Source organism: Octopus bimaculoides, chromosome 5, assembly GCF_046866305.1.
Source record: "Octopus bimaculoides isolate indiv1 chromosome 5, ASM4686630v1, whole genome shotgun sequence".
Classification (NCBI taxonomy): Eukaryota; Metazoa; Mollusca; class Cephalopoda; order Octopoda; family Octopodidae; genus Octopus; species Octopus bimaculoides.
Window position 1 is genome coordinate 29,541,608 of NC_142932.1, and position 26,448 is coordinate 29,568,055.

At 35.8% G+C, this 26,448-nt stretch overlaps 1 protein-coding gene across 3 annotated transcripts; it reads right to left on the minus strand.

The window, feature by feature from the left end:
• Positions 1-258: 258 nt before the first annotated feature.
• On the minus strand, positions 259-25,179 carry LOC106882972 (chitinase-3-like protein 1). 3 transcript variants are annotated; one of them, XM_089352130.1, is made up of 11 exons: positions 25,114-25,179; positions 20,839-20,902; positions 19,639-19,807; positions 16,783-17,035; positions 15,044-15,168; positions 8,984-9,110; positions 7,049-7,234; positions 5,551-5,667; positions 5,020-5,156; positions 2,723-2,745; positions 259-639 (listed from the first exon to the last, which is right to left on the minus strand). In XM_089352130.1, exons 2-11 carry the CDS (start codon positions 20,897-20,899, stop codon positions 464-466), a joined length of 1,374 nt encoding a protein of 457 aa, XP_089208256.1. In that variant the 5' UTR covers positions 20,900-20,902; positions 25,114-25,179; the 3' UTR covers positions 259-463. The 3 variants fall into 3 exon arrangements, with proteins under 3 accessions (XP_089208256.1, XP_089208255.1, XP_089208257.1); XM_089352129.1 differs by having other exon boundaries at positions 25,107-25,134; XM_089352131.1 differs by having other exon boundaries at positions 25,048-25,134.
• Between the last annotated feature and the right edge of the window lie 1,269 nt (positions 25,180-26,448).

Consider the following 26,448-nt stretch of genomic DNA (forward strand, 5'->3'; position numbering starts at 1 on the left):
AGTTAGTCAGAATTGCAGAAGCCATTCTTTTGCGGAATTTAAATACTGAGAAATTTTGATTCATCAGAGCTATTATATCAATATATTAAGTGAACTGTTTTGCCTATTTATAGCCAGGTAAAGTGGATCCTTTAGCAATAAAATTTTGACCATTGACTTCACAGTGATATTGCTTGAATATAAAGTTTGGATATTGGACACTTACACCCCAGTCTTTTACTAACTCAAGAAACAGCAAATTGCAAGAAAAACAAAACATTTTAAAATATTACAAAAGATTTTTAATCAAGTTTAAACAAATTGCAGAGAGAAATTAAACTTAATGCATTTTAAATATTCATAAAATGTTATTAAATACAATATTTTACCAACAAACTGGAAATTTCCTGTTATGAGTAATCCTTGATAAATACTCTCAAATTTATTAATTTCCAAGATTGCTTCGTGGTCTTCTTGGAGAAACTCATGAACATTTGGCCACAGATGATTCAACACAACCATTTGAAACATGATCGAATAACTTATTAGCTTCACAGAGAGCAATAAATCCTTTTCCATTGATGCATACGTAAAAGCGCTTACATGAGAGTGGGTCTGGAAAAGTTGCAGATGATTTACCTTTGCATACATCTACTGGACCTAAGCGATTAAACAAGATAAAAATAAGCATAAGTTTACTGAGATGCAAGTAATTAATATTTTATTGTAACAAGCAAAATGATCGTTTACAAATGATTAAAAGTAACCAGTAGAATTAATATTCTATTGGTTAATTTTAAATAATTTTAAATGGAAGCTTTAAATATCTGAAACAAAAATTAATATACTTCTATCCTCGTTTATCACTGATTCATTCCTCACCGATACGAGGTAACATGGTACATTCAATTGTTAGAGCAGTTAAGGGTGCACTAGTGGATGCGCAATGGCCCAATGGTTAGGGCAGCGGACTCGCGGTCACAAGATCGCGGTTTCGATTCCCAGACCGGGCGTTGTGAGTGTTTATTGAGCGAAAACACCTAAAGCTCCACGAGGCTCCGGTAGGGGATGGTGGCGAACCCTGCTGTACTCTTTCACCACAACTTTCTCTCAATCTTTCTTCCTGTTTCTGTTGTGCCTGTAATTCAAAGGGTCAGCCTTGTCACACTGTGTAACGCTGAATATCTCCGAGAACTACGTTAAGGGTACACGTGTCTGTGGAGTGCTCAGCCACTTGCACGTTAATTTCACGAGCAGGCTGTTCCGTTGATTGGATCAAGTGGAACCCTCGACGTCGTAAGCGACGGAGTGCCAACAACAACAACAAGGGTGCACTCCAGCGATTATACACAATACTCAGGACAACTTTGGGTCTCAGAATGTAATCTGTTTTCTCCACATGTTTTATTATTCATTTATCATTTATTCATTTGACACGTTCTTATTTTGGAACCAAGCATCTGTGATAAACGAAGATAGAGGAACTTAAGTGATTAAAACAGAATAACACATTAAATAAATTTAGAATATAACTCTAAAACTTAGTCTACTGAACTCAATCATTGAGAACGAAAAATGTATCGGAGACAATGCTACTCAATGTAAATGTTTTACCCGTTATAGAATGGTAGGATGTGATTTGAAGGAGATTCGGATGCTATTTCTAGAAGGTAGAATGTCTACATAGGGCTGAACCGGTTGGTTCGAAATTTTACATGTACAGCAGATATTAGTCTCCTGTACATTTCTTGTTTGACTAATAATACAGTGGACATTTGTAGACAATGAGAATGCTTCGCTGCTAAAATAGTATTACTAAAAGTAGTATTGTAGATATCATTAAACTGCTATAGTTTCACCAAATCTGAATTTATCCTAATCCAGTCATTACTGATGTGATATTCTTTCCCACTTTTATTCTTTTACTGGTGATTTCAATCTTGGAAGGCTGCCAGGCAGCAGTGCTGCTTTGAAGGCATTTAGCTGATGATATTAATTGTAGTACATCAGTTTATTGTCAGCCTCCAACCAGGACTTTCATGATACTTTTAAAGCCAGAAACTTTTCAGCACCTTCTTTTATATGGATAACTTACTTTCTTATCCATATGTCGGAAAGAAGACTTCTGGTTTGCGTATTTTGTTTTAAAATTACCCTCACATAGACCAACGTAATTTTTCTTTCGGATTTCTTTATTTTGACACTCTGCTGGGAGTTAGGCTTCATTAAGCACTGGGTTAATCAAGAATGCCTAATTGATTGGGCAAGATTCAGGTCTCGTCAGCTGCAACTTGGAGTGAGCTCTAGGTGTGACCTGCAACTGTTTGTAGTTTTTGCTGCACGTCTATAAAAACTTTTCCTGTATCTATGGTTAAATGGGAAATGCTTATTTCTCAAGACCAGGAAATTTTTACCTACGTGAGTTTTATCAATCAAAGAAAAATAAAAACAGGGCAAATCATATTATGTTCCTGTTGCTATCTGTACGTGGAATTAATAGTTGGTGTTAACATAAAAAGGTTAAATAGAAATAATCAAGAAAAAAATAATACTTGCCGATTAAATTAAAATAATTCTCAGTGACTATGTTTTTATCGTTACCTTCTAAACTTTTCTAGGTCGATTTCGATAGCTGTTCATTATATAAAACACTAACTTTACTATTATATTATAGCTCTTGTTAATATAAAAAAATGAAATATTAATGTTTAGTGAACAAAGTAACGTAAGAAAAAATACTCACTTATTGTAGTTTGAGTTGGGATTCTGTGAGAGAGAAAACGGGAAACGATTTAAAAAATACATCGAATTTTGTTTGCAGTTGAAAGAACCAAAAATATTAACTACTTCAAGACACCATCATACGGTAGAATTCTTTGAAAAACAGCTTCTATATGTAGAACCTAAGAACTTTCGAATTTCTCACGAGTGCAAATTTACTAATGCTTTATAACGAAGAAAAATAAAAGAGGAAAACGCACTTTATGTTCATTTCTTCTAAACTGCAATTACTTTTCACCTATAAGAAATGTTGCGCTTCATAAAATGCTTGATTAATAAATCCTAGGCTACAATTTCTAAAAAAGAAAATTCTAAAAAGAATGAAATAGTGTTATACATGATTACCGCTGACTAAAAAAAATTAAGAACTTTATAATAAATAAACAAACAAAAAAAAACGGCGAATTCTATGCATGTTCTTCCTTATGATTCCTTAATTTAATATCTAAGTCTCCAATCCCGACAAATATAATGAAGAAATGATTATCTCCCTTGTAATAACTGTCCAGAAGGAGACCGCTAGAATATTAATCTGATTCATTCATTTAGAGATGAAACTTATACTCCGCTCTCAGAATACTCCAGCGTAACGGTGAGGGCGTCAATACAACACAAAAGAAATTATTAATTGATCAAATCAAGCAGTTGCAGAATTCAAAATATTCAAATATGTTGCTTTACTCCTGGTATAGGCCTGATCAAGGTAGACCTTTTATTAAAAGAGTCCAAACTGTAACCATCCCATTTTTGTTCGTATGGTGTGTTATTTCTTTACTACCCACAAGGGGCTACACACAGAGGGGACAAACAAGGTCAGACAAACGGATTAAGTCGATTATATCGACCCCAGTGCGTAACTGGTACTTATTTAATCGACCCCGAAAGGATGAAAGGCAAAGTCGACCTCGGCGGAATTTGAACTCAGAACGTAGCGGCAGACGAAATACTGCTAAGCATTTCACCGCTAAGCATTTTGTTCGTATGGTGTGTATCCAGGATCGTATTATTACCTGTGTCGATAACTACGAACTCATTTAAAAAAACAATGTGATGAGAGCTATTTTCCCACTATTTCTAGCAAGTGCAGTCGCCTAAGAGAGATTTCCTTGCCACTTCTAAATCTAAATCAATATTGTTATTTCAGTTATTTTTTTTGTTTGTCTAACATCAAGTAATTCCTCACTGAGCAGATTTACGATTGCCTGCATTTGAGATAAGCAAAATCGTATTTTTCTTTTGTTGCATTGGACTCTAGACTACATTTTTCACTATGTTCTTTACTAAGAAGGCCAGGGGTAATTTGAATGAGATGTAGCTGTTGCTTCTATTATTTTATGTGATGGCAAACAGTGAAGAAGCGTAGCTTAGTAGTTATGATAATCAGCTGACGATTGTAAGGTTGTGAATTCGATTCCCGGCGGCGCGTTGTGTCCTTGAGCAAGACACTTCATTTCACGCTGCTTCACTCCACGCAGCTCCAAAAATGGATTGTACCCGTAATTCTGTGTCGCACTGAATGTCCTTAAAAACTGCGTTAAGGGCATGTGTGTCTGCGGAGCTGTCGACCACTTGCACATTAATTTCACGAGCAGGCTGTTCTGTCAATCGGATCAACTGGAACCCTCATCGTCGTAACCTACGGAGTACCAGTAACGGACAATAATTTCTAACAACCCCTTATTCCCTCCCAATCGTATTGACCACATTATGAAATATTTATCAATGAGTCAAAGCGGAATACCTATGTGATCGCTCGATCTGGTTGTAATTGCAGCCACATGTCCTTTAAACGGCATTCTACTATTTTTAATAAAGTACACATCAGATAATGTACTCTAGATCATGCAGTAAAAGGATGGAATGGTTATGGTAGAATTATTTTTGCTCACAGGGTCTGCTGATCAAAGTTGATCTGGGGTTAAAATACAACAAGTTTCATAAATGCTGTATTTTCAATACGGAGTAAAAAAATATTTCACTTACAATGTGTTCTACGTTAAAGTACAAAATAGTAGAATATATTCTCTATTGAATTATAATCTCTCGATCATCATCAGTCAGTATTTGTCTTTCATTCAACATCCAGATGCATCGCTTGTTCGTATGTTTCATTACAATTATTATTAACCCTCTGAAACCGTGAGCACGCTTTGGCGGGTACGATTTCTTTTGACTCCTGAAAGATGCAATTGCAGCATACATCCAAATAATAGATGAGTCATTATGTTATCAGTTAATCAAGAAAAGATGTATACTTACGATCCTCCTTTAAGCACTTTGTTCACGCTATTTAAAAGTGGGTAAACTTTTTGAGTGTTACACATTCCTTTGAAGTCATCTACGTCAAAAGCCCACAGCATGACACCACCAAATTTATTGTCAAGAGCAAACTTCGCCTAGATAGGACAGAAAACAATAATACTATTACGTGGCACATATTTCACACACCAGTGTAGCCCGTGGTTTGATATTCCACATCGTACCTCACTGGATATAGGAGTGGGGGTGGGTGGGACACACAGCTGAGATCGAACTTTGATCACGTGTCCTGATTTATAATACATATTGATAGAGTGGATTTGGTTGACGGAAACTGAAAGAAGCCTGTCACACACGCACACACACATGCATGTGTGTGCGTCTTTGTGTCTCTGTCCCACACCATCGCTTGGCAACCGGTGATGGTGTGCTTACCTTCTTGTAACTTAGAGCTTCAGTATATATAGATAGATAGATAGATAGATAGATACACTCTATCCAAATAAGTTCAACTCTGAGTGCATTTCTTACCTTCAAAGCAACGCTACGTTCATCTTCATATCCGACCCACTGGTATCCATCAACTAGGTAAGGAACGCCTTTATCTTGTATGTAATATTTCGTTGATCTACTCATCATCTGACATACCTGAGAAAAAATATTTAAATTGAAGTTTAAAATGTAGAAGAGAAATCAAATAAGAGCAAATCTTACGTTGGTGGACAAAAGGAAAAAAAAAAAACAGTAATTCGATAAAATTGACTACGTTCTAAGAGAGAATTTCTCTGTGATTTTTCTACCTGCTAGAGACAAGCAAGATCTTCTACATATCACTGTGCCTTCTTTAAAAATATAACCTTTGATTTTAGGTAAGCTTGATCAGAATTGACCTGGGACCAAGCATCAGCAATGGAACTAATTCTTGATTATGTTTTGCCCATTCTCGAATATATTAGGATTGTAGAATATTTGTCTCTTATTCTTGTACCATATACTCTGTAACACTCTATTTCTTGTATACCTCATTTGCACTTCCGTATATATTGAATATGTTGTTATTTTTGTTGTTGCTGTTGTTAGTGTTGCCTGTAGCAGAAAGGATTATTATTATTATTATTATTATTATTATTATTATTATTATTATTATTATTATTATTATTCAGTAGTTTTATTTTTATAACGTGCTTTCACTTCACTACCGAGCGCAGCTCTGTGTGCCTTGGGTATGTGCTGTGGTTTGCTGTGATGCTCTTATGATTACTCTATTGAAAGTGTTTTGCGTAGGATATGTACAGTGCCCAGTAGTGCTATTTTCTGTGTGTTATATATATTTGTACGTCCTGGTGTTTTTGTTATGTATTTGTCTGAATATTTTTTTTATTATATCTAAGGCACCTACTATGATAGGAATTGTTTCTGTTTTTAGATTCCACATTCGAGTTACCACTATTTCCAGGTCTTTGTATTTTGAAAGTTTCTCCATTTCTTTTAGGGAAACGTTGTCATCTGCTGGTATTGATACATCAATTAGAAAGCATTTTTCCTTCATGATCTTTGACAACTATATCTGGCCTATTGGCCTTAATTTCTCTATCTCTGTGTATTGCCATATCCCAGAGTATGGTTGCTTTCTCGTTTTCTGTGACCTTTTCTGGAGTGTGTTTATACCATCTTTTTTCTGTTGTTATTCCATAGTGTTGGCATAGCTTCCAGTGTATATAGGTCCCAGCTCTGTCGTGTCTGTGAATATATTCCTTCTTAGCCAGGACTGGGCAGCCAGAGATAATATGATTTATTATTATTATTATTATTATTATTATTATTATTATTATTAAGGTGGTGATGGTGGGAGTGGTGCTGCTGATCATGATCTTAATGTTGATGACAATGATTATGATGGTGGTGTTAGTGATGGTACTGGTGATAATTGCGGTGACCAAAATAACAGATTCTGACTACGATGGTAAAAAAAAAAAAATCTATGATAAAGTTAGATGGTCAAAGTATAACAAACGTTCAAGATACATACCTCATAGTAAGCTAAAAAGCCATCTAGTTTTGTATATTGTCCAGCTGTACCAGCTCTGGATGTTAGTGCTCCTTCCATCTGATTATTAGCATCCTCAAGCAGGTAGGAGTGAGCATAGAACGCTATTCCAATGTTGATAAGGTGTTTTGAAAGACCTTTGTTGACCCAATTGTTAGCAGTCCATTCCTAGGATTATAATAAAAAATTGATTGATATGCAATCATCAGTTATGTTAATATTTTAAGCATAAGAAACACACGAAAATCATCTGTTATTACATTACTTCGAGATCATAATATGCGCACAAACGGATTTTCACCACATTTGGGATAAATACTCATTGGGTGATTGGTTCGAAATGAACATTTGGTTTGATTATCATGAAAAAAAAAAATGGAAAAATAGAACTTCCCGATAAGCAAGTGGTCATGTTATTTTGTTTACTTTGTTTTTCATATGAATCGACCTTTGTCTGTGTGTGTATAGATCATGGTGCACCTGTGCACATAGACACATGTGCGTACATACATACATACATACATACATACATACATACATACATACATACATACATACATACATATGCACCCGTGTGTGTGTGTACACTGATGGATTCAAAGGTTTCGCTTATTTACAAGTTGATTTCTTAATTTCACCGGAGTATACATACATACATACTTACATAGAATGCTTATTTTTTAAAAATCAAATTAATTCAGTTCAATTAAGAAGTATTGGTAAGCAACGGATTGTAAGCCACGCTATAATTTGCGATAAAAATTTATCTGCACACATGGCATGCATCGCCCCTCCGATGCCTTTTCTTTTATTATTATTATTATTATTATTATTATTATTATCATCATTATTATTATTATTATTATTATTATTATTATTATTAAGGCGGTGAGCTGGCTGAATCATAAACACGCTGGATGAAATGTTTAACGGTATTTCGACCGTCAAATTGACTATTCCTTCTTCCCAAATTTCAGGCCTTGTGCCTTTAGTAAAAAAAAAAGATTATTATTATTGATATTATTATTATTATTATTTAAGGTGGCGAGCTGGCAGAATCGTTAGCACACCGGGTAAAATGCTTAGCGGCATTTAGTCCGTCTTTACGTTCTGAGTTCAAATTCCGACGAGGTCGACTTTGCCTTTCATCCTTTCAGAATTGATAAAATAAGTACCAGCCGAGCACTGTGGTCGAAGTAATCAACTAGTCCCCTCTCCTAAAATTTCAGGCTTCGTGCCTTTGGTAGAAAGGTTTATCATCATTATTATTATTATTATTATTATTAATATTATTATTGAGTGAGAGAGCAGTGCATGCCATCAAAGTGACACTGGTGTAAAATATACGTAGCCCATTAAACCCATCATGACTACCCGTCTGATAAGAGTACACCAGGCACATGCATCACAACCATATGTGCGCGACATGGTGATCTTATATCAAGATAAACAGCGCATGACCTCGCAGGTGGGGCTCAGTTAGAATTTTCTTCAGGTCGAATAGCCCATCCCGCTCAAAAGGTCCTATTGTTATTATTATTATTATTATTATTTAGACTTACGGCAACAGTATTGTAAGAGAACGTGGAAGTCAATTTCGTTAACCCAGTGCTTCACTGCTACTTATTTCATCGACCCCGAAAGGATGAAAAACAATGACGATATCGGCAGGATTTGAACTCAGATCGAAAAGCTGCTAAGCTTTTTGTCCGGCGCGTCAACGATCCTGCCAGCTCACCACCTTAATAACAATTTCTTTTATTTGTCACAGGTGTATCAGATGAAGGGTCATTACAAAGGTAGATTACAATTTGCGTGGAGCTTTACATAAAGGATGACGGCAAAAAGTGAAGAGGAGTATGAAGCAAGATTAAAGTATAGGTGGTATATGAAATACGTGAACACAAAATTACTTACAACATTTTTCATGATATCAGGTCCTACTGAATGATTTCCTGCATAGAGGGCACTTGTATGAGCTGCATGCTTGAAGGTTCCAGGTGTATAGAAATCATAGGTTAACAGGGAAACCACATCTACTGATCTGCCAGAATAATTGATTTAATTAATAAAGAAAAATAAACATATTTCAGCATTTGATCAAATCTGCAAATAAATTTAAAATAATAATGGAACCTGAATGAACAACAGATTTTTATATTTCTTATATTTTGGATATTGTCGCTATCATCATCTTTGTCATAGTTATTCTTCCCTTCATCCATATTGTCATCGTCATCATCATCTTAATTATACCTATCTTTGTCATCGCTGTCGTCATTGTTCACATCATAACTGTCATAATCGTAATTTATACTAGAACAGACATAAGACCTGAAATTTGGTAGGAACGGATTAGTGGACACAATAGACTCTAGTGATTTACTAATACTGTATTACATTTCACCAATCCCGAAAAGATGAAAGGCAAAGAAGACCTCGGTGATTTGAACTCAGAACTCAAAGAGACGGAAAAAATACAGCAAGGTGTTTTATCTGATGTGGAGAGCTGGCAAAATCGTCACCACGTCGCCCAACTGCTTTACGGCATGTCTTCTGGCTTTAACGATCTGAGTTCAAATTTCACTAAAGCCAAATTTATCTTTGGTCCTTTCAAAGCCGTTAAAATAAGTACCAGTTGAGTATTGTAATCGACTAGACCCCTTACTCCGATTTTCAGTCTTTGTGCCTATTGTAAAAAGGACATTTTCCGTTGCTCTAACGATTCTGTCAAACCACCGCCCTACATCATTATAATTGCTATTACAATCAGCATAATCCTAACAGTTACTATCCGTGACAATCTTCAGATTATTCAACAAGATACTCTGTACCTGCCCACTTGACGTAGAATAAATAGCAGCCAAATTCCTTTAAATCACACCCTAGTGCTATATAAAAAAAAAAGCTAAGATTTATTGGAAAATTAGTGACAGGTATACAAAATGACAAGCTTCTAATCGAAACAACAACAGCATTAAGAAGAACGAAAATATAAGAAAAAGAACCATTTTGAAAGTTTTGAATATGCATCTAGTTGAACACGACAAAACAGACCGTCAGCTACCCAATCTAGTGCGTGTGAGATTGAAAGTGAACTCAAACAATACTTCCCCATGAAAATGAGGGTGAAGAAAAAGAAGTCAGGGCTGTAATTGATGTAAATAAAAATCCTAATGCCTTCTATAGATTTGCAAAAGACTCTTACTTCAGTACAGGGAAAGACTACTGTTCGAAGAAAATAGCTTACTGACTGCGGACCCCGAAAGGATATATATATGCATATATACATATACATACACAAATCCATATGTATATATCTATACATATATATATACATACATATATTCATATATACGCACACACGTGCACACATACACATGTATACCCATATCATTATATATATATATATATATATGTACACATACACACACACACACACACACACACACACACATATATATATATACATATATATTCATATATATATGCACACACATGCATATGTGACCCACATACAGGTCCATATATGCGCATACGCATACACGCACACATATCCCCACGAACACACACAGAGACACACATGTATACGTATATCTACACACGCACACCTATACTTGTACACATACACATTCCTGCTTCCCGTTTAAATCGATACACCTCTACCGCCTCGTTAGTTTTTCAAGCAATAACTATTTGTTGGCATATTTTATTAATATATAGCTGTACTGTAAGGTCACATATCTGGACATATATGAACATCAATATCTGCTTACCGCCTACACTTTTTCTGCAAAATAGGGGTAGTTTATCCTGTTCAGGCTATATTATTACCATTATCCTGCGTTTGAGAATTTAAAATCACTTCTTTAACTTTCTAAGACATCTCAATGCTTCTAAAAGCAAACTTCATTTGTTTGTTTACATTCATCGTAATTTGAATAGAAAGGTATATTTCTGCCTTTTTTGATAATTCGTTTATTACATTAATTTAGAGTCTATACAAACCTTTTAGTTTGTATATTTTAGTGACACACGGTTGCGTTCCAAAGGTATCACGTGGGACTATATATAAATATGTGTCTGCGTAATTAACACAATAAAGGAAATTTCTGTCTCTTTAGTTAAATCAGTTAATCAGTCTATTACGTTTTCTGAAAAGGCTATACTCTAGTTCATAGCTTCCCAAAGTGGGTGATATCGCCCACTGGTGGGTGATTTCAACTTACAGGTGAGCGATGGGCGAGTTTCTAGAAAATTGTGGGCAATTTGAAATTTTGATATGGGCGATATGAACATTTTGTGGATGACAATGAATTTTTAGAAATCAAGTACTAGATCCAAGTACTAGACAGATTCCACTGAGTGGGCACATAAACGTATGTGAAAAAAATAAGTCCCGCAAATTCCAGGTCTTCCCACTCGACATATCTTCAGTGAATACTACAGATGAAGCACGGATAAACAAAGGGAATACTTTCATACAAAAGTACAAACCCAGACCTAACAAACTTTAACAAAGTACATACACAAATAACTATTCACACACACAAAGCTCATCCTGTCACTTAATATAAGGAACCTTCACTGCTAACAACCTCAACTTTAGCCACCGGGCTACATACAAATGACTCCTGTCTACTCTCCCACCAGACAGATTAAATTTGGAATGCCTTGATTGAAACTAAACATGTTCACTCAACCGTGTCGGCCTTCCTTTTAGATGCAAATATACAGCCACTTGACACTAAAGCCCGGACGATGCAGGAAACATACAGAAGGTTCTAAACTTAATTACCTGTTTATTCTTTACAAACACTAGTCAGAAGCCAGGCAGCTGCGAAATAAGTTACGTCTTTCTATTTCAATTTTTTGAAAATCAGCGTAAACTATGAAACCGGTTAAATCTTTAAATATAATAATAAAATATATATTAACTATTCTCAGTGCATTTTCAACTTGTATTTTTCCTATATTTCTACCCGTGAGGAATAAAATAACTGTTTTCTCTCTCCCTCTCTCTCTCTCTCTCTCTCTCTCTCTCTCTCTCTCTCTCTCTCTCTCTCTCTCTCTCTTATATATATATATATATATATATATATATATATATATATATATATATATATATATATTTATGTATGTACGTATGTATGTATGTACGTATGTATGTATGTATGTATGTATGTATATTGCTTTTATGTAAAAGACCCCAACGTTTTCTAGTTATAAATATGGTGGAGGTTTTAAGAAGTTCACTTCGGAATGGCACGGTTCTGAGTTCGATCAGAGAGTCCAGTATGAGGCGTATTGTGGTGTACTTTAGCTGCACTTTGACCGAAACAGTGAGTGCAATTTGTTCAAGTTTATTTGTGTGCGTGTAAAAAACGTTATCCGGAACACGATAAAAAAGAAACGTTGGTGAAAGGAAACAAGTGATCGCGTCTAAAAGAAGATAACCGGACCGTAATCAAATACCACGAATTATATTTGTTTGGCGGTTCCATTCTACCCTTCTCTACACACATACATATATACACGTAGACACACAGACACACAGACAGACACACACACATACACAAACGCACACCCTACCACATTTGTCTATGTTCTACTTATATCCCTTCTTATGCTTATCACATTTCGTATAACATTTCTTTACACATTTGTTATAATATACTTCCACTATGAGGTTTTCAGACAAGTGATCCTTTCACTGTCTTTTCACCAAACATTTTCAATGAAGAACCCAGCCATCTAAGCCCTCTAGCTATCAGTATTACTATTCTTTCTTTCTTTTTTTTTTTCATCTGAATATTTTCCCATGTGTGGTTCAATCTGTGCATACCTAGCGCTCGGATGCGCAGAAGTTATATAAATAAACCTTTTCTTCTAGCTTTTGTCTGGTTGAAAAGCGATGAGAATAAGTTAGTGGCTGTATAGCTTTGAAATGTTTAATCAGAGCATGTAACTACCATAAACTTCATAAATATGTTATACAATCAGTATACAATTCCCAAATATTATGCATAGTGTACGAACGTAATTATGAAAAGAAAGCCAACTAAAGCTAATGGTTCGTTAATTTGTGAAACAATATATTATCGGCACAACAGGAGTGGCAGTGTGGTAAGTAGCTTGCTTACCAACCACATGGTTCCGGCTTCAGTCCCACTGCGTGGCACCTAGGGCAAGTGTCTTCTACTATAGCCTCGGGTCGACCAAAGACTTGTGAGTGGATTTGGTAGACGGAAACTGAAAGAAGCCCGTCGTATATATGTATATATTTTTGTATGTGTATGTATATGTTGTGTATCTGTGTTTGTCCTCCTAACATCGTTTGAGAACCGATGCTGGTGTGTTTAGGTCCTCATAACTTAGCGGTTCGGCAAAAGAGACCGATAGAATAAGTACTAGGCTTACAAAGAATAAGTCCTGGAGTCGATTTGATTCTACTAAAGGCGGTGCTATAGCATGGCCGCAGTCAAATGACTGAATCAAGTAAAAGAAAATATTGTACATTACTTACATTATTTCCATTGAACGGATATTTGTCCTCATCTTGTTTGTTGTTAACACAACGTTTCGGCTGATATACCCTCCAGCCTTCATCGGGTGTCTAGGGGAAGATACACCCTCCAGCCTTCATCAGGTATCTTGATGAAGGCTGGAGGGTATATCAGCCGAAACGTTGTTAACAACAAACAAGATGAGGACAAATATCTGTCAAATGTAAATAATGTACATAATTCCTCATTTCTTGAATATAGAACTGGAATAATATTTTTGTTTTGACAATTTATAACTCACTTGGACAGATAATTCACTTCGTGAAAAGATAGGTTCAGGACTAGCAATGAGCGCTTTTCTCTGATATTAAATTAATTAATACAGAATTGTAAACGTCTTACGAATGTAGTCTTTTCGTAGGCAAATAATAATTTTTTTGCAATTCTGGTACAAGGCAGCAATTTTGACAATCTGGTAAAGCCAATTAAATCGACCCCGCTGCTATTTGTTTTAACGACTCAGAAAGAATGAAAGGTAAAGCTAATCGAGGAAGTCGACCTTGGAATTTGAATTCAGAACGTGAAGAGCCGGAGGAAATGCCGCTAATCATCTTGTTTGGCGCAATAACAAAATTTGCCAACTTGCCGCCGTTCTTAGCCAAATAATTGCACATGTAACATCTTCGATTTTTTAGTAAACACTGTTTACTTCTTGAAGTGCAGATACAATTGATAATAACTCATATGGTAAAAGAGATGACAAGGATATATTTTTTAAAGATGTTCTCCTCTAAGCGTGTACCCCCAGGACTACCTTCATAGAATTTATACCGTCTTTGGTATAAAATGACTAAAACAAAATTCATGTCATTGTGTTCTGTATAAACTTCCTTTCCTCACATAGATTTCAAAATAAATTTGAATTTCTACGAGTGCTGCACACATTTTGTTATTCTCTTACTGGTTTCAATCATTAGGCTGCAGCCACTCTAGGGCACCACCTTCAAGGGGTTTAATCAATCATATTGACCCTAGTGCTTATTTTGATATAATCGTACGAATTCTTTCGATTATTAATTATCGACATGCGATATAAACTCCGATATAAAGGAGGCATTATCTCTTAACGGTACACAGAAACACACTTACAAAAGCAAACAAAACACACACACAAGTTTGCTGTAGTTAGACTACAATTCATAATGCCCTCGTTGTGGAAAGCAAACAAATAGATCTTCTTTTAGCATAGAATAAAAATAAACGAGACGTTCTTAACATGTATCATTCTTGGTTGCTTATTTAATAGCGAATACATATCCGCCATTCTTTTGTTTAAAAAGAGAAATTACCGCAATGTCTAAATATGTTAATGACATCTGCAGAAACTCGTCAGAAACTTCATTGATAATTAGACAAGAATAACTAAGGCGTATCTAATGTGCAAAGGGGGAAATGAAAGAAATGTACTTACGTGTTTAATGTACCAATATCATAAGCTCTGTCAATCAAACGAGCTTCTGAGCCCACAACAACGCCAATGAGCAAAGGAGCACGGTTTGTTCGCTTGCTTTCTGCATCAAAAGCAGCCCGCATTTCCTAAAAATAGAAAAAGTATGCAGTAAGAATACACAAAACCACACACATATACACACACATACATACATACATACATACATACATACATACATACATACATACATATAAAATCATATTATTTAAAATTGAAGAAAACATTAAATCAAAAATTAACTTTAGTAGAAGGTAAAAAAAAAATCTGTATACCCAGAGTAAATTAATTAGTGGTAAAATGAATTAAAATTTATATCCATTTATAATAAAAATATTCAATTCCGAAGAACTAATATCATAAAAATACATATACACTTACTTACACATACCAAAAAACCTGTACATACATACATACACTAAACATACAAACGTTGGTACATGTTTACATACATATAAAAACAAATACAGGCAATATATATATATATATATATATATATATATATATATATATATATATATATATATATATATATATATATATATATATATATATATATAGATATGCAGGGCAGGGAATCATCAATTAGTAATAAAATTAATAATTAACAATTCTGCCGGGTAGCTCAGTATGAAAAAAACCTTCTTCGGTTATATATATATATATATATATATATATATATATATATATATATACAGGTATCTACGTACATATATATACACACATCATGGGTCTCCGCGCGTATTTTTAAATGTACAATTTAGTTGTTGCGAGTTAGAAAAGAGAAAAAAAGAAAGTAAGTGGTGGGAAAAAGAAAAAGAAGAAAAACGAAATGGTGGGAGAAAGAAAAAGGAAAGAGAAAGAGAAAAGTGAAAAAGCAGATACAGATAGAGAGATAAATAGATAGATAGAGAGAGAGAGGGGGGGGAGAGAGAGAGAGAGACAGAGAGAGAGAGAGAGACAGAGAGAGAAAGAGAGAGAGAGACAGAGAGAGAGAGAGACAGAGAGAGAGAGAGAGGGGGGAGGGAGAGAGAGGGGGGAGGGAGAGAGAGGGGGGAGGGAGAGAGAGGGGGGAGGGGGAGAGAGGGGGGGGGCGAAAGAAATGATTAGGAAGTTGGCCTTCCCAAACAATATCTAACACAAACGCACACAAATAAAACAGACATGCATATCTACATAAATACATACATACATACAATAGTATCAAACATTTAGACACGCATACAAATACAGAAGTATATATAACTTCTGTATGATAGAATTTGATGCAGATTCTCTGCTTCACCTAAGGTGAAGTGCATTTTTTTATTTCTTTGTTAGACCCTTCTACCCCCAGTGTTCACATTGTCAGTTACCATTCTCTTCGCGAAGAATCCATCTGAAGTTTAAGCTGGATGTGCTAGAAATAGCAACCAAATCTTTCCTGAGAGCAGACGATACATTCATTTAAACTACCTTTTATTTGGCGTTCAGATAAAAAAAAAGTACGAATGACTAAGATTCTTTTCAAAGAGTGGCTTACAAACAGTTTTTGTCTTGCTGTAGCAAAGCACAGACATTCAGGAATGCATTACTTCCGTAAAGTGAGGGATTCTTATAAGTGATTGTATCGACACCAGCACTTCACGGGTATTTATTTCATAGACCACCGAATTTTAGTACAGAAAATTTGAGTTAAAGGTTTGCAAACGACCTTACATTACCTTGAGTAACAGTGAAAATCTTTCTTTATCGACGTCAGTACTTCCTCTTGATGTAGGATATTGCCAGCAAATATCTAAGCCATCAAAATTATTGCGGCGTAGAAAATTTATGGCTGTTCCAATGAAAGCACTGCGTGTTCCTTTGGTGACAACAGCATTGACAAATGGCATAGATCCCATATTCCAGCCTCCGACTGAAAGTATTGTTTTTAATCCTGGATGTGATGTCTTTAGGCTGTTAACTCTGTTGTACCTGTATATAATAAAAATATAGATATGATAAAATACACAGCAAAAGAAACATTAATTTCTAAGTTTGCACACGAAAGCAATTTTTAGGCAAAAGAAACGATATCATGGCAGAAACCTTAGCACACCGGGCGAAATTCTTAACGGTATTTCGTCGGCCGTTACGTTCTGAGTTCAAATTCCGCCAAGGTCGACTTTGTCTTTCATCCTTTCGGGGTCGATTAAATAAGTACCAGTTACGCACTGGGGTCGATCTAATCGACTTAATCCCTTTGTCTGTCCTTGTTTGTCCCCTCTGTATGTAGCCCCTTGTGGGTTGTAAAGAAATAAGAAACGCCATCATGTTCTTCAGTACCCGATTTGTATTTTATTCGATTCAGGTAAATTCTATGAGAATATATTACAAATGGCAGTGGTTATCTAAATAATAATAAAACAGTTACTAGCCATTACTAAATACCTCCAATTCTTCAGTATCTAAAGTTTAATAGAAGCCTGTAAGCTTAAGAAATTTGTAGGTTAATGCAAAAAAAAGAGATTGTGCTTTCAAATACATTCATTCCTATATACATACGCACATACATGCATACATACATAAATACATACATAGATACATACATACGTACATACATACATACAGTTTGCTTACACTTTTACAAACCATACAAATATAAAACCAGTTAAAATGTATGTATTTTTATTTTCAACTTTACTTGTTTTTTCTATAATACTGTTTGTATAGATTAGTAACGACACACGCGCGCGCGCGCGAGGATGGGCTGAAGGGTTCATAGGCTGACTGAAGGAGTGATGCTAGAACTGCGAAATACTACAGCTGTGCAATAGCTTCAGTCCTAATTAATAACTGTATTATTTCTTTCCAGGTAAACTGGCACCTGACTGTTCGAAGAACACTTCAAAAGTAACTGAGAATAACAGCAGATATGATGTCATCATCACTGCGATACTGGTTCCCAACTAAGTGCTTCCCCAAATGTTCAGGAGCAGTAGATAACCAGATGGAGACTAATTAGGAGAATAGGGGTGATCAACCATTTCAAAGCTACAAGTCATGCACAGCAGCCATTGAAAGCAAGGACTTGTGGGCTGAGCATTGTCCCGATGAAACAAGACACCTTTCGTCAGTTTTCCTGGGAATTTGGTCACGATAGACATTCGTGGCCCCTTTGAATAAAGTCAATAAACACAATGCTTTTTGCATCCCCAAAAACTGTGGCCCTTATCTTCCCTGCAGATGAAACAACCTTGTCCTTGTTTGAAGCAGGTGACGAGGGGTGTTTGCACTGCATGGATTGCTTTTCTTTTTGTCACTCGCTCAAAGTGATGAAGCCAACACTAATCTTGGATTAGGAAATGTTCAATGAAACCAGTTGGGTCTGCCTCAAACAATGTCAGATTTTTCCGTGATATTATCAGCCTGGTGTACTTTTGATCAGGTGTCAGAAGACGTGGCAGTCACCGAGCAAAAACCTTCGTCATACCAAGTTCAATGAGCAGAACTTTCGGAATTCTCTCACGAGATCTGCTAATAGCATTGGCTATTTGATTAATAGTCAATCTCCTGTCATCCATCATCAGGTGGTGAACACAATCAATGTTTTCCTCAGCTGTGACAGTTGAAGGACGTCCAAACCTTGGGTTATCTTCAATACTCACCCTTCTACTCCTAAAATCAGCTCTCCACTTTTACCCTGTTGATAAACCTGGAGCGTCATCCCTTAATGTAGCATCCCCTAATGTCAGCATGAATGTCGTTGGGGGCTACTAGTTACCTTTGAAGTCTCCTTTGAACAGTCGGATATCAGTTTACCTGGAATGACACAATGTAGTTATTAATAAGAGATGAAATTAATTCATACAAGATCCCACATAGTCAGCTAATGAACCTTTCAGCCCACCCTTTCTCTATGTATATATGTCATTATTCAGTTTATTTCAAGATTTCTTGCCAGTAGAGAAAGAACCGGTTTCTAACCTAGATTCAAGGTTCCTTCGTTGGAACTTCAACATCAACAACAGGGTATTTTTGTTTGAATGTATGTATGTATGTGCAGATTTGTATGTTTAATGTATGTATTCTCACGCATATAGTTACATATCTAGACATGCTCATATATATTTAAATGATAAACTTTTGGAAAGTTTTACGGATTTTTACAGTTCCTGTGATGGGTTGGATCTTTAGGGTTCGAATTAGCTTTCTCCTTTCTGGTTTTGAGAAGCCTAATTTCTCAAAATTAGTATTTATCCTAGGGCCCCAATAATTACAGGTATAAACCTGAGCTTGTAATCTGGTGTATGTATGTATGCATGTATGTAAGTATGTATGCATGTACCTGTGTGTGTGTGTGTGTGTGTGTGTGTGTGTGTGTGTGTGTGAGTGTGTGTGTGTAGATACAACAGATATTGCAGCCAAGTGCTTTTGCCTCAAATTAGACTGCGTTGTCTAGGAAACAAAGATATTGACTAATGTAGTCCTGGATACATAAAAACCAGACAACAATACGGAGTTATTTCACATTTTTATATTTCATTAACTTATACTCATTTTAATGTTAAGAATTTTAAATTTACTCTGCTACTTACATATCACTGTCATTCCATTCAAACTCTGCTAACTGCCCATTCTTAAGAGCAGCGAACGCATATGATATATGTGTACATAAGCTTGCATCAATATCTTCTGGTACAAATTGTGCCAGTCCAGTTCTGTATTGAGCCCAGTTTGTATAGTAACACCAACGGCGGACTTCAGCTTAGGGATTAAAAGAAAATATATTAAAATTATTCAGTCATCGAAGCATATAGTATACATTATTTTCAGAGCAAAGGAGTACTTAAGGATATATTGCATGTTCTGATTAAACAAGGCTCAAACATGCTCACGGACGAATGGAAATAGCTTGCAAATTTCTCTTACATCGTCTTAAAAAGACAATAGCACATTTCTGAGTGTAGTCTTGAATATAAAAGAAAGATAGGATTGCTAAAGGGCCTCGTTTGTCCTGGGTTCGCTGGAGTATCTGTGAGTAACCTTCTTCTGGTGCGTCGCCAATCTCCACGGTTGCTGGCAACCGCTTCCCAGTTACTAATATTGATGCCGCAGGCCTTCATGTCTCTTTTGCAGATATCCTTGTACCGTAAGAACGGTCTTCCAACAGACCAAATGCCCATAGCAAGCTCTCCGTTGAGTATGTCCGTGAGTATTCTGCCATCTTCCATACGACTAACATATATGCTTTATGTTACACAAACAACACATTACTCCAATGTGCAGTGGTACTGGATAATTGACAAATACGCTATTCACTTATGAAGGCGTATGAAGGTCTTCTATGGATCTTGATTATCGTAGAAATACATCCATTAAGCTCTCTTCCAGCATCAACCAATTTTGTCACCACACATGAGCTTAATATAATTACACTATTTAAAAAAATTAACTGGCACTCCGTCGGTTACGACGACGAGGGTTCCAGTTGACCCGATCAACGGAACAGCCAGCTCGTGAAATTAACGTGCAAGTGGCTGAGCACTCCACAGACACGTGTACTCTTAATGTAGCTCTCAGGGAGACTCAGCGTGACACAGAGTGTGATAAGGCTGTCCTTTGAAATACAGGTACTACTCCTTTTTGTCAGCTGAGTGGAGTGGAGCAACGTGAAATAAAGTCTCTTGCTCAAGGACACAACGTGTCACCGGGAATTGAACTCACGACTTTATAACCACTAAGCCACGTACCTTCACAAATACAGTATTACAGTAATAAAAAATACATAACCTTACCTTCAGTACAATGTACTGTTAGCGTCACTAACAATCCAAGGCAGCACCATAACAACGACATTTTCTGCAAGGGGAAATGATATAGACTCTTAAATGACAGCATAATGAGAAAATCGTTAAATAAACGAATTATATAGATTGAAGTAAAGATTGTTTGCCAACATACACACATACACACAAATCTTTCGTTTATTTTCATACACACATACACACAAACCTTTCGTTTATTCTCATTCTTACCTCCCCTTCTAAACCACACACGTCTATACACACACATACAAACATCCATACACACCACAAACAGGACCGATTCCAGACAGAAGAAAGCAGACCTTGGAGCGAGTTGGGAGGTCACGAGTCACTGAAAAGGTTGTGACCTGCAAAGAAGAAACATTGTCGAACAAAAGAAAAAAAAAACAAATAAACAAATTATTGACCGTTTAACCAACACATTAAACAAACGATCGATTAGTTAGTTGGACCATAATATTTGACATAGTTGACACCAGGACAAGGCAAGTACTTCTGCTAGTGAATATGTGTGTGTGTGTGTGTGTGTGTGTGTGTGTGTGTGTGTGTGTGGGGGTGCTTATATATGTGTCATGTATGTATGTATGTATATGTATAGTCATTCCACGGTGATCGCCATAAGCTTTAAGCTTATATAAATACCATTATTACTATTTTCAGGATTGTAAAACACTGCACCGTATTACAAAATCATTCGCACCGAAATACTCACACACACACACACACACACACACACACACACACACACACACACACACACACACACACACACACATATATATATATATATATATATATATATATATATATATATATATATATGAAGAAGACAGAAAATGGAGAAATATCGATGAACAACAATTGACGGATCTTGTTCAAAACGGGGGCACCAGTTTTCATTTATGTTTTACGTAGTGTTTTTGGTACGGAAAGACTTTCAAACTTCGTATACTTACCTATTTTGTGTTATAGAACAGAAAAAAATTTTTGTATTGGAATTTATTTCATGTAAAAAATTGTCTTATTTCGATAATTTCTACTAATCACTGACGTCTATTCAGTTGAAAACAGTTAGCGCTGTAACGGTGTATATCGTATTAATCCCCTAACCCTAACCCTAAAACTAACCCTAACTCTAGAATCCGAACTCTAAAATTGTTACACACATAGATACGCACAGCGTAATTTATTATATAAACAATATATGCGTATAAATTACGATTAAACCGGATGAAATATGTCACAGGGAATAACATTTTTATGACCGGCGAGCAGTAACTCTATTGAGCTGAATAGACGTCAGTGATTGGTTCAAATTACAGAAATACGACAACTTTAACATGGAATAACTTGCGATGTACGTTTTTTTGTTAAGAAGACTAAGAGTAAAAGATGTTTTATATGACACATTCTACCAGTGTCCCAAGTTTCAAAGTGTTTCGTTAGTGTTTCGTTAAGAAAATACTGGTGCCCCCGTTTTGAACTAGATCCCAATTGACTTACATTAATCATTATCTATTGATTCAATACAAATAGAATGTATCCCATCTAACAGCTGTTTCTGTTTCCAATATTATATGGTAGTACCATTGATATGCTAAATATAGTTATCATATTTGGTTATAAAACCGATCTGAAACATGGAGCTTCATCAGTGTGAAGAATAAATAATGAAGGGCATAGAGAAGAAAAAAGGAAAAGTTGAATATGGTTGTAATCAAACTATTTTGCTTGCGTATCTCTTTGTGGATTAATCCTTTGTACGGTGGGGATAGGATGGATAAATAATAAAAAAATTAAAAAATAATAGCGGGATACGCCAATAGGTTTTAGTCGGAGAAAGGGTGAAAATGCAATAAGGTTTTAGATTAATCATAATTTATAATAATTATGTTTGTAGTACTAATTAATAGTATTAATCATAATAAAATGCTAATCGGTTAAGTGTAATTTTTTTATTTACTTACTAGGAGGTGGTTAAACCCTTCCACCTGTTGTCCGAAGTGAGATAGGCTAAGGTTCGATGTAATTGTTCAGTTGAAATTTAAAAACAAAAGACTAGCTATTGAGACCGTTATACGGGGTAAGATAAATAAATAAATGAATGGGAAAATGGTGTATGTTGTAAGGGGCTCTAAAACGCTTAGGATAATAAATACTAGATTAAAAAATAATAATAAATACTAAGAGAGGAACCTATTTAGGAAGTAAGGCGGTTGGGGTTGAAAATGGTCCAAAAGTTTCTAATAGGAATTCGAAAGTAATAAAAACAATGAAACGAATTTATTTCATGGGAAAATTAGGGACATATTTGTCGTTAAGGGGAGGTAATAACTAGGGTAAGTTGCCTAAATTAGGGATTGCTGGCCTGCCATCCAGCGCACCTTATCAGTGAGCTGACTACCCCCAACAAACAGCTAATTTTCCAGCTAATTGGCTAAACAATCTATAAATCAGTCAGTCTAATGGTCAATTAATTAAGTAAAATTAGACCAAATCATCACATTCAACAATACAAACACGCTGTACGTTGAGAAGGAAATAATACAAAAAAATACAACTCATCTATGAGATTCGAAATTCATGGAACGCATAGAAGACGGAGTAAAAGAATAAAAATGGCACACAGGTATACTTAAATTAACCACAAACACCATATTGATCCAACAGAAAGAAACAAAAGTGATAGAGTGAAAACAATACATTAGATAAAACATAGACTATACCAGTCCTACTAGTGTCTCCAATCCCTCCACAAAAATCTCAGTAAACTACAAAGAATAAAGAAAATGGTATTATACATCATCAACGGTCGTGCACAGGCCGCGATCACAGGGCACCTATACAATGAAACAAAATTAGAGATGAGTGGCTGTGTGGTAAGTAGCTTGCTTACCAGCCGCATGGTTCCGAGTTCATTCCCACTGCGTGGCACCTTGGGCAAGTGTCTTCTACTATAGCCTCGGGCCGACCAAAGCCTTGTGAGTGGATTTGGTAGACGGAAACTGAAAGAAGCCCGTCGTATATATGTATATATATATATGTATATATGTGTATATGTTTGTGTGTCTGTGTTTGTCCCCCCAATATCGCTTGACAACCGATGCTGGTGTGTTTATGTCTCCGTAACTTAGCGGTTCGGCAAAAGAGACAGATAGAATAAGTACTAGGCATCCAAAGAATAAGTCCTGGGGTCGATTTGCTCGACTAAAGGTGGTGCTCCAGCATGGCCGCAGTCAAATGACTGAAACAAGTAAAAGAGAAAAAAATCTCATACCACCTAGACATGTGAGATGCATTGGTCATTTCTGCAGCAAGTTTCAACTTGTATAGTCTCTGTAACTATATGAATAATCACCCAGATATGCATACAACACTCTAGTGTACATATTTGAAAATCTCCATCTGTCAAACAGAGACTAAACAGGCACAAAGAGTAAATAGATTCAGAAATAGCTGCAACATCGACAGTCTCCCTGGTTCGAGACACTGTGCTGGGATGTACACTGCCAGCGACAATTATAGACGATCAACAACTACAAGCTCCGCTGTAGCCATTACCAGAAATTACAGACGTGCACACTGTTTAAAAAGCTTCACGCATCATAAAAATCTAGAGAAATTTAAGTCTAGGACTTTATCTACAGTAATAATATATGACAAAAGTGAATAGAAAAAAAAGCACTATATGTTAAGCATTATAAGTCATTTCAATTTAGTAAAAAACAGTTGACATAGTTGAGACCAGGACAAAAGCAAGTCCCTTCGTTAATGTGTGTGAGTACGTATTTATATATATGTCATGGATATGTATGTATGTATGTATGTATGTATGTATGTATGTATATATACATATATATATATAACTTGTGTCTAGAAGAAGGTGCAGAGATCGTTACGTCCATAGAACCACATGAGCAGGTGAGATTGATACCATTTATATTCCTCTTTACTTTCATGTTTTTCTAACTTAACATTTGAGAGAAAGATATGAGAAATGTGTAGAGAGACCTACGCTCTGGGAAGACAGGAGCAATTGTAACGATTTACGCGGGGCCTAGAGGATTGCATACAACATGAGTGAGGAGAGGAGAGGAGCAGAAACCTCGAAAGCATCTTCCACTGTCTTTTTCAAGGGCAAGAAAACACAAACGATACGAAATAATATAATCGCACTACCTTTGTATTCCTGAGCAGGAACCCAATTTCTTTGTTAAGTGAAAATAAAATCAATCGACTCCTTACCTTGATTGATTAGTTTGTTATAAAGAAAATCAGGTTTATTCCTAAATATATATCACATTAGCTGTGAGAATAGCACATCTGTAAAAGTTAAAACAGGAATAAGATAACGGAAGTATTTCCGTTTATTTGATATTACTACACAGATGTCTTCAGATAAGATTCTAAGATTATATATTTTCCGGTAGAAGGTTAATGTTATTACGATTTTTTTTATCATCTCCTATAAACGTAATGTTGATTTAAAAAAAAAACAATGCGCATCTCATTTTGCTGTTTTTATTCCATTCACATCTAATAAGAATAATAAGAATATGAAAGCTTCCATCAGCACTTAACTAGGGCTTTATGTTATAGTAGACTACCCGTGGCCCGTTGGGTCACCAATAGTTCAAGGTACCCGAAAAAACCGCGTATTTCGGGAACCTGTGGTCAGATTTACTTTCAAAGCATTTTCCCCATTATGAGCCGGTTTGGCTATTAATAAAGTGTAACGTTGGAGGTTTCTACTATTTTCCCTCTGATAAAGGTAGCATTTATTGAGGCCAAATTTCATCCAAATGTCATCACTAAACAGTTTTAAAACTGCTAATGAACCCTGTAATTGTTTCTTATTATTGAGTGAGAGAGCAGAGCATGCCACCAAAGTGACACTGGGGGAGATTATATACGAAGCCCAATATACTCATCATGATTACTCGCCTGATAAGGGTACACCAGGCACAAGAATCGCAACCATATGTGAGCGATTTGGGGATCTCATATCAAGATAAGCAGCGCATGACCTTGCAGGTGGGGCCCAGTTATAATTGTTTTCAGGTCGAGTAGCCCAACCCGCTCAAAAGATCCCTCGATAAGGTTTGTTTAAGGATGTTGAACGAAACACCCATGCTTCCAGAGGTGAATTATTCAAACCCCAAAGAATTCCTCTCAACACATGGCTTCTGATCGTGCTCAGAGATGCACTTAATAATAATAATAATAATAATAATAATAATAATAATAATAATAATAATAATAATAATAATAGTCAAGACGAAGAGCGCGATTCGATTGTAAGATATTTTATTAGTTGAACGATATTTCAACAGTACGTCTGTCTTTGTCAAGTTCAAAATAAGAAGTAATAAAAATTCAAAATTACGGAAATTCAAACGTAAAGTATGAACGAGAGCAACCAGCGTCCACACGTTGATGGAATGACATAAGTTTTAAGTTACAATTTTATAACAGGCGAAAAGAAAAAGACAGGAAAAAATAGAAAAAAGAAGACGACAGAAAGAAAGGAAAAAGAAAAGAGAGAAAGAAGAATATTTAATCAAACAGTCTTGTATAAAT

What these genes read in the sequence shown, in the direction of transcription:
- LOC106882972 (XM_089352130.1), bottom strand. Translation starts at nt 20,899, where the DNA reads ATGTCGTTGTTATGGTGCTGCCTTGGATTGTTAGTGACGCTAACAGTA. An exon ending in GATATTGGTACATTAAACAC is followed by an intron (nt 9,111 to 15,043) that starts GTAAGTACATTT and finishes TTATTCTGGCAG; the next exon opens with ATCAGTAGATGTGGTTTCCC. An exon ending in AAAGTGCTTAAAGGAGGATC is followed by an intron (nt 2,746 to 5,019) that starts GTAAGTATACAT and finishes TCTCTCTCACAG; the next exon opens with AATCCCAACTCAAACTACAA.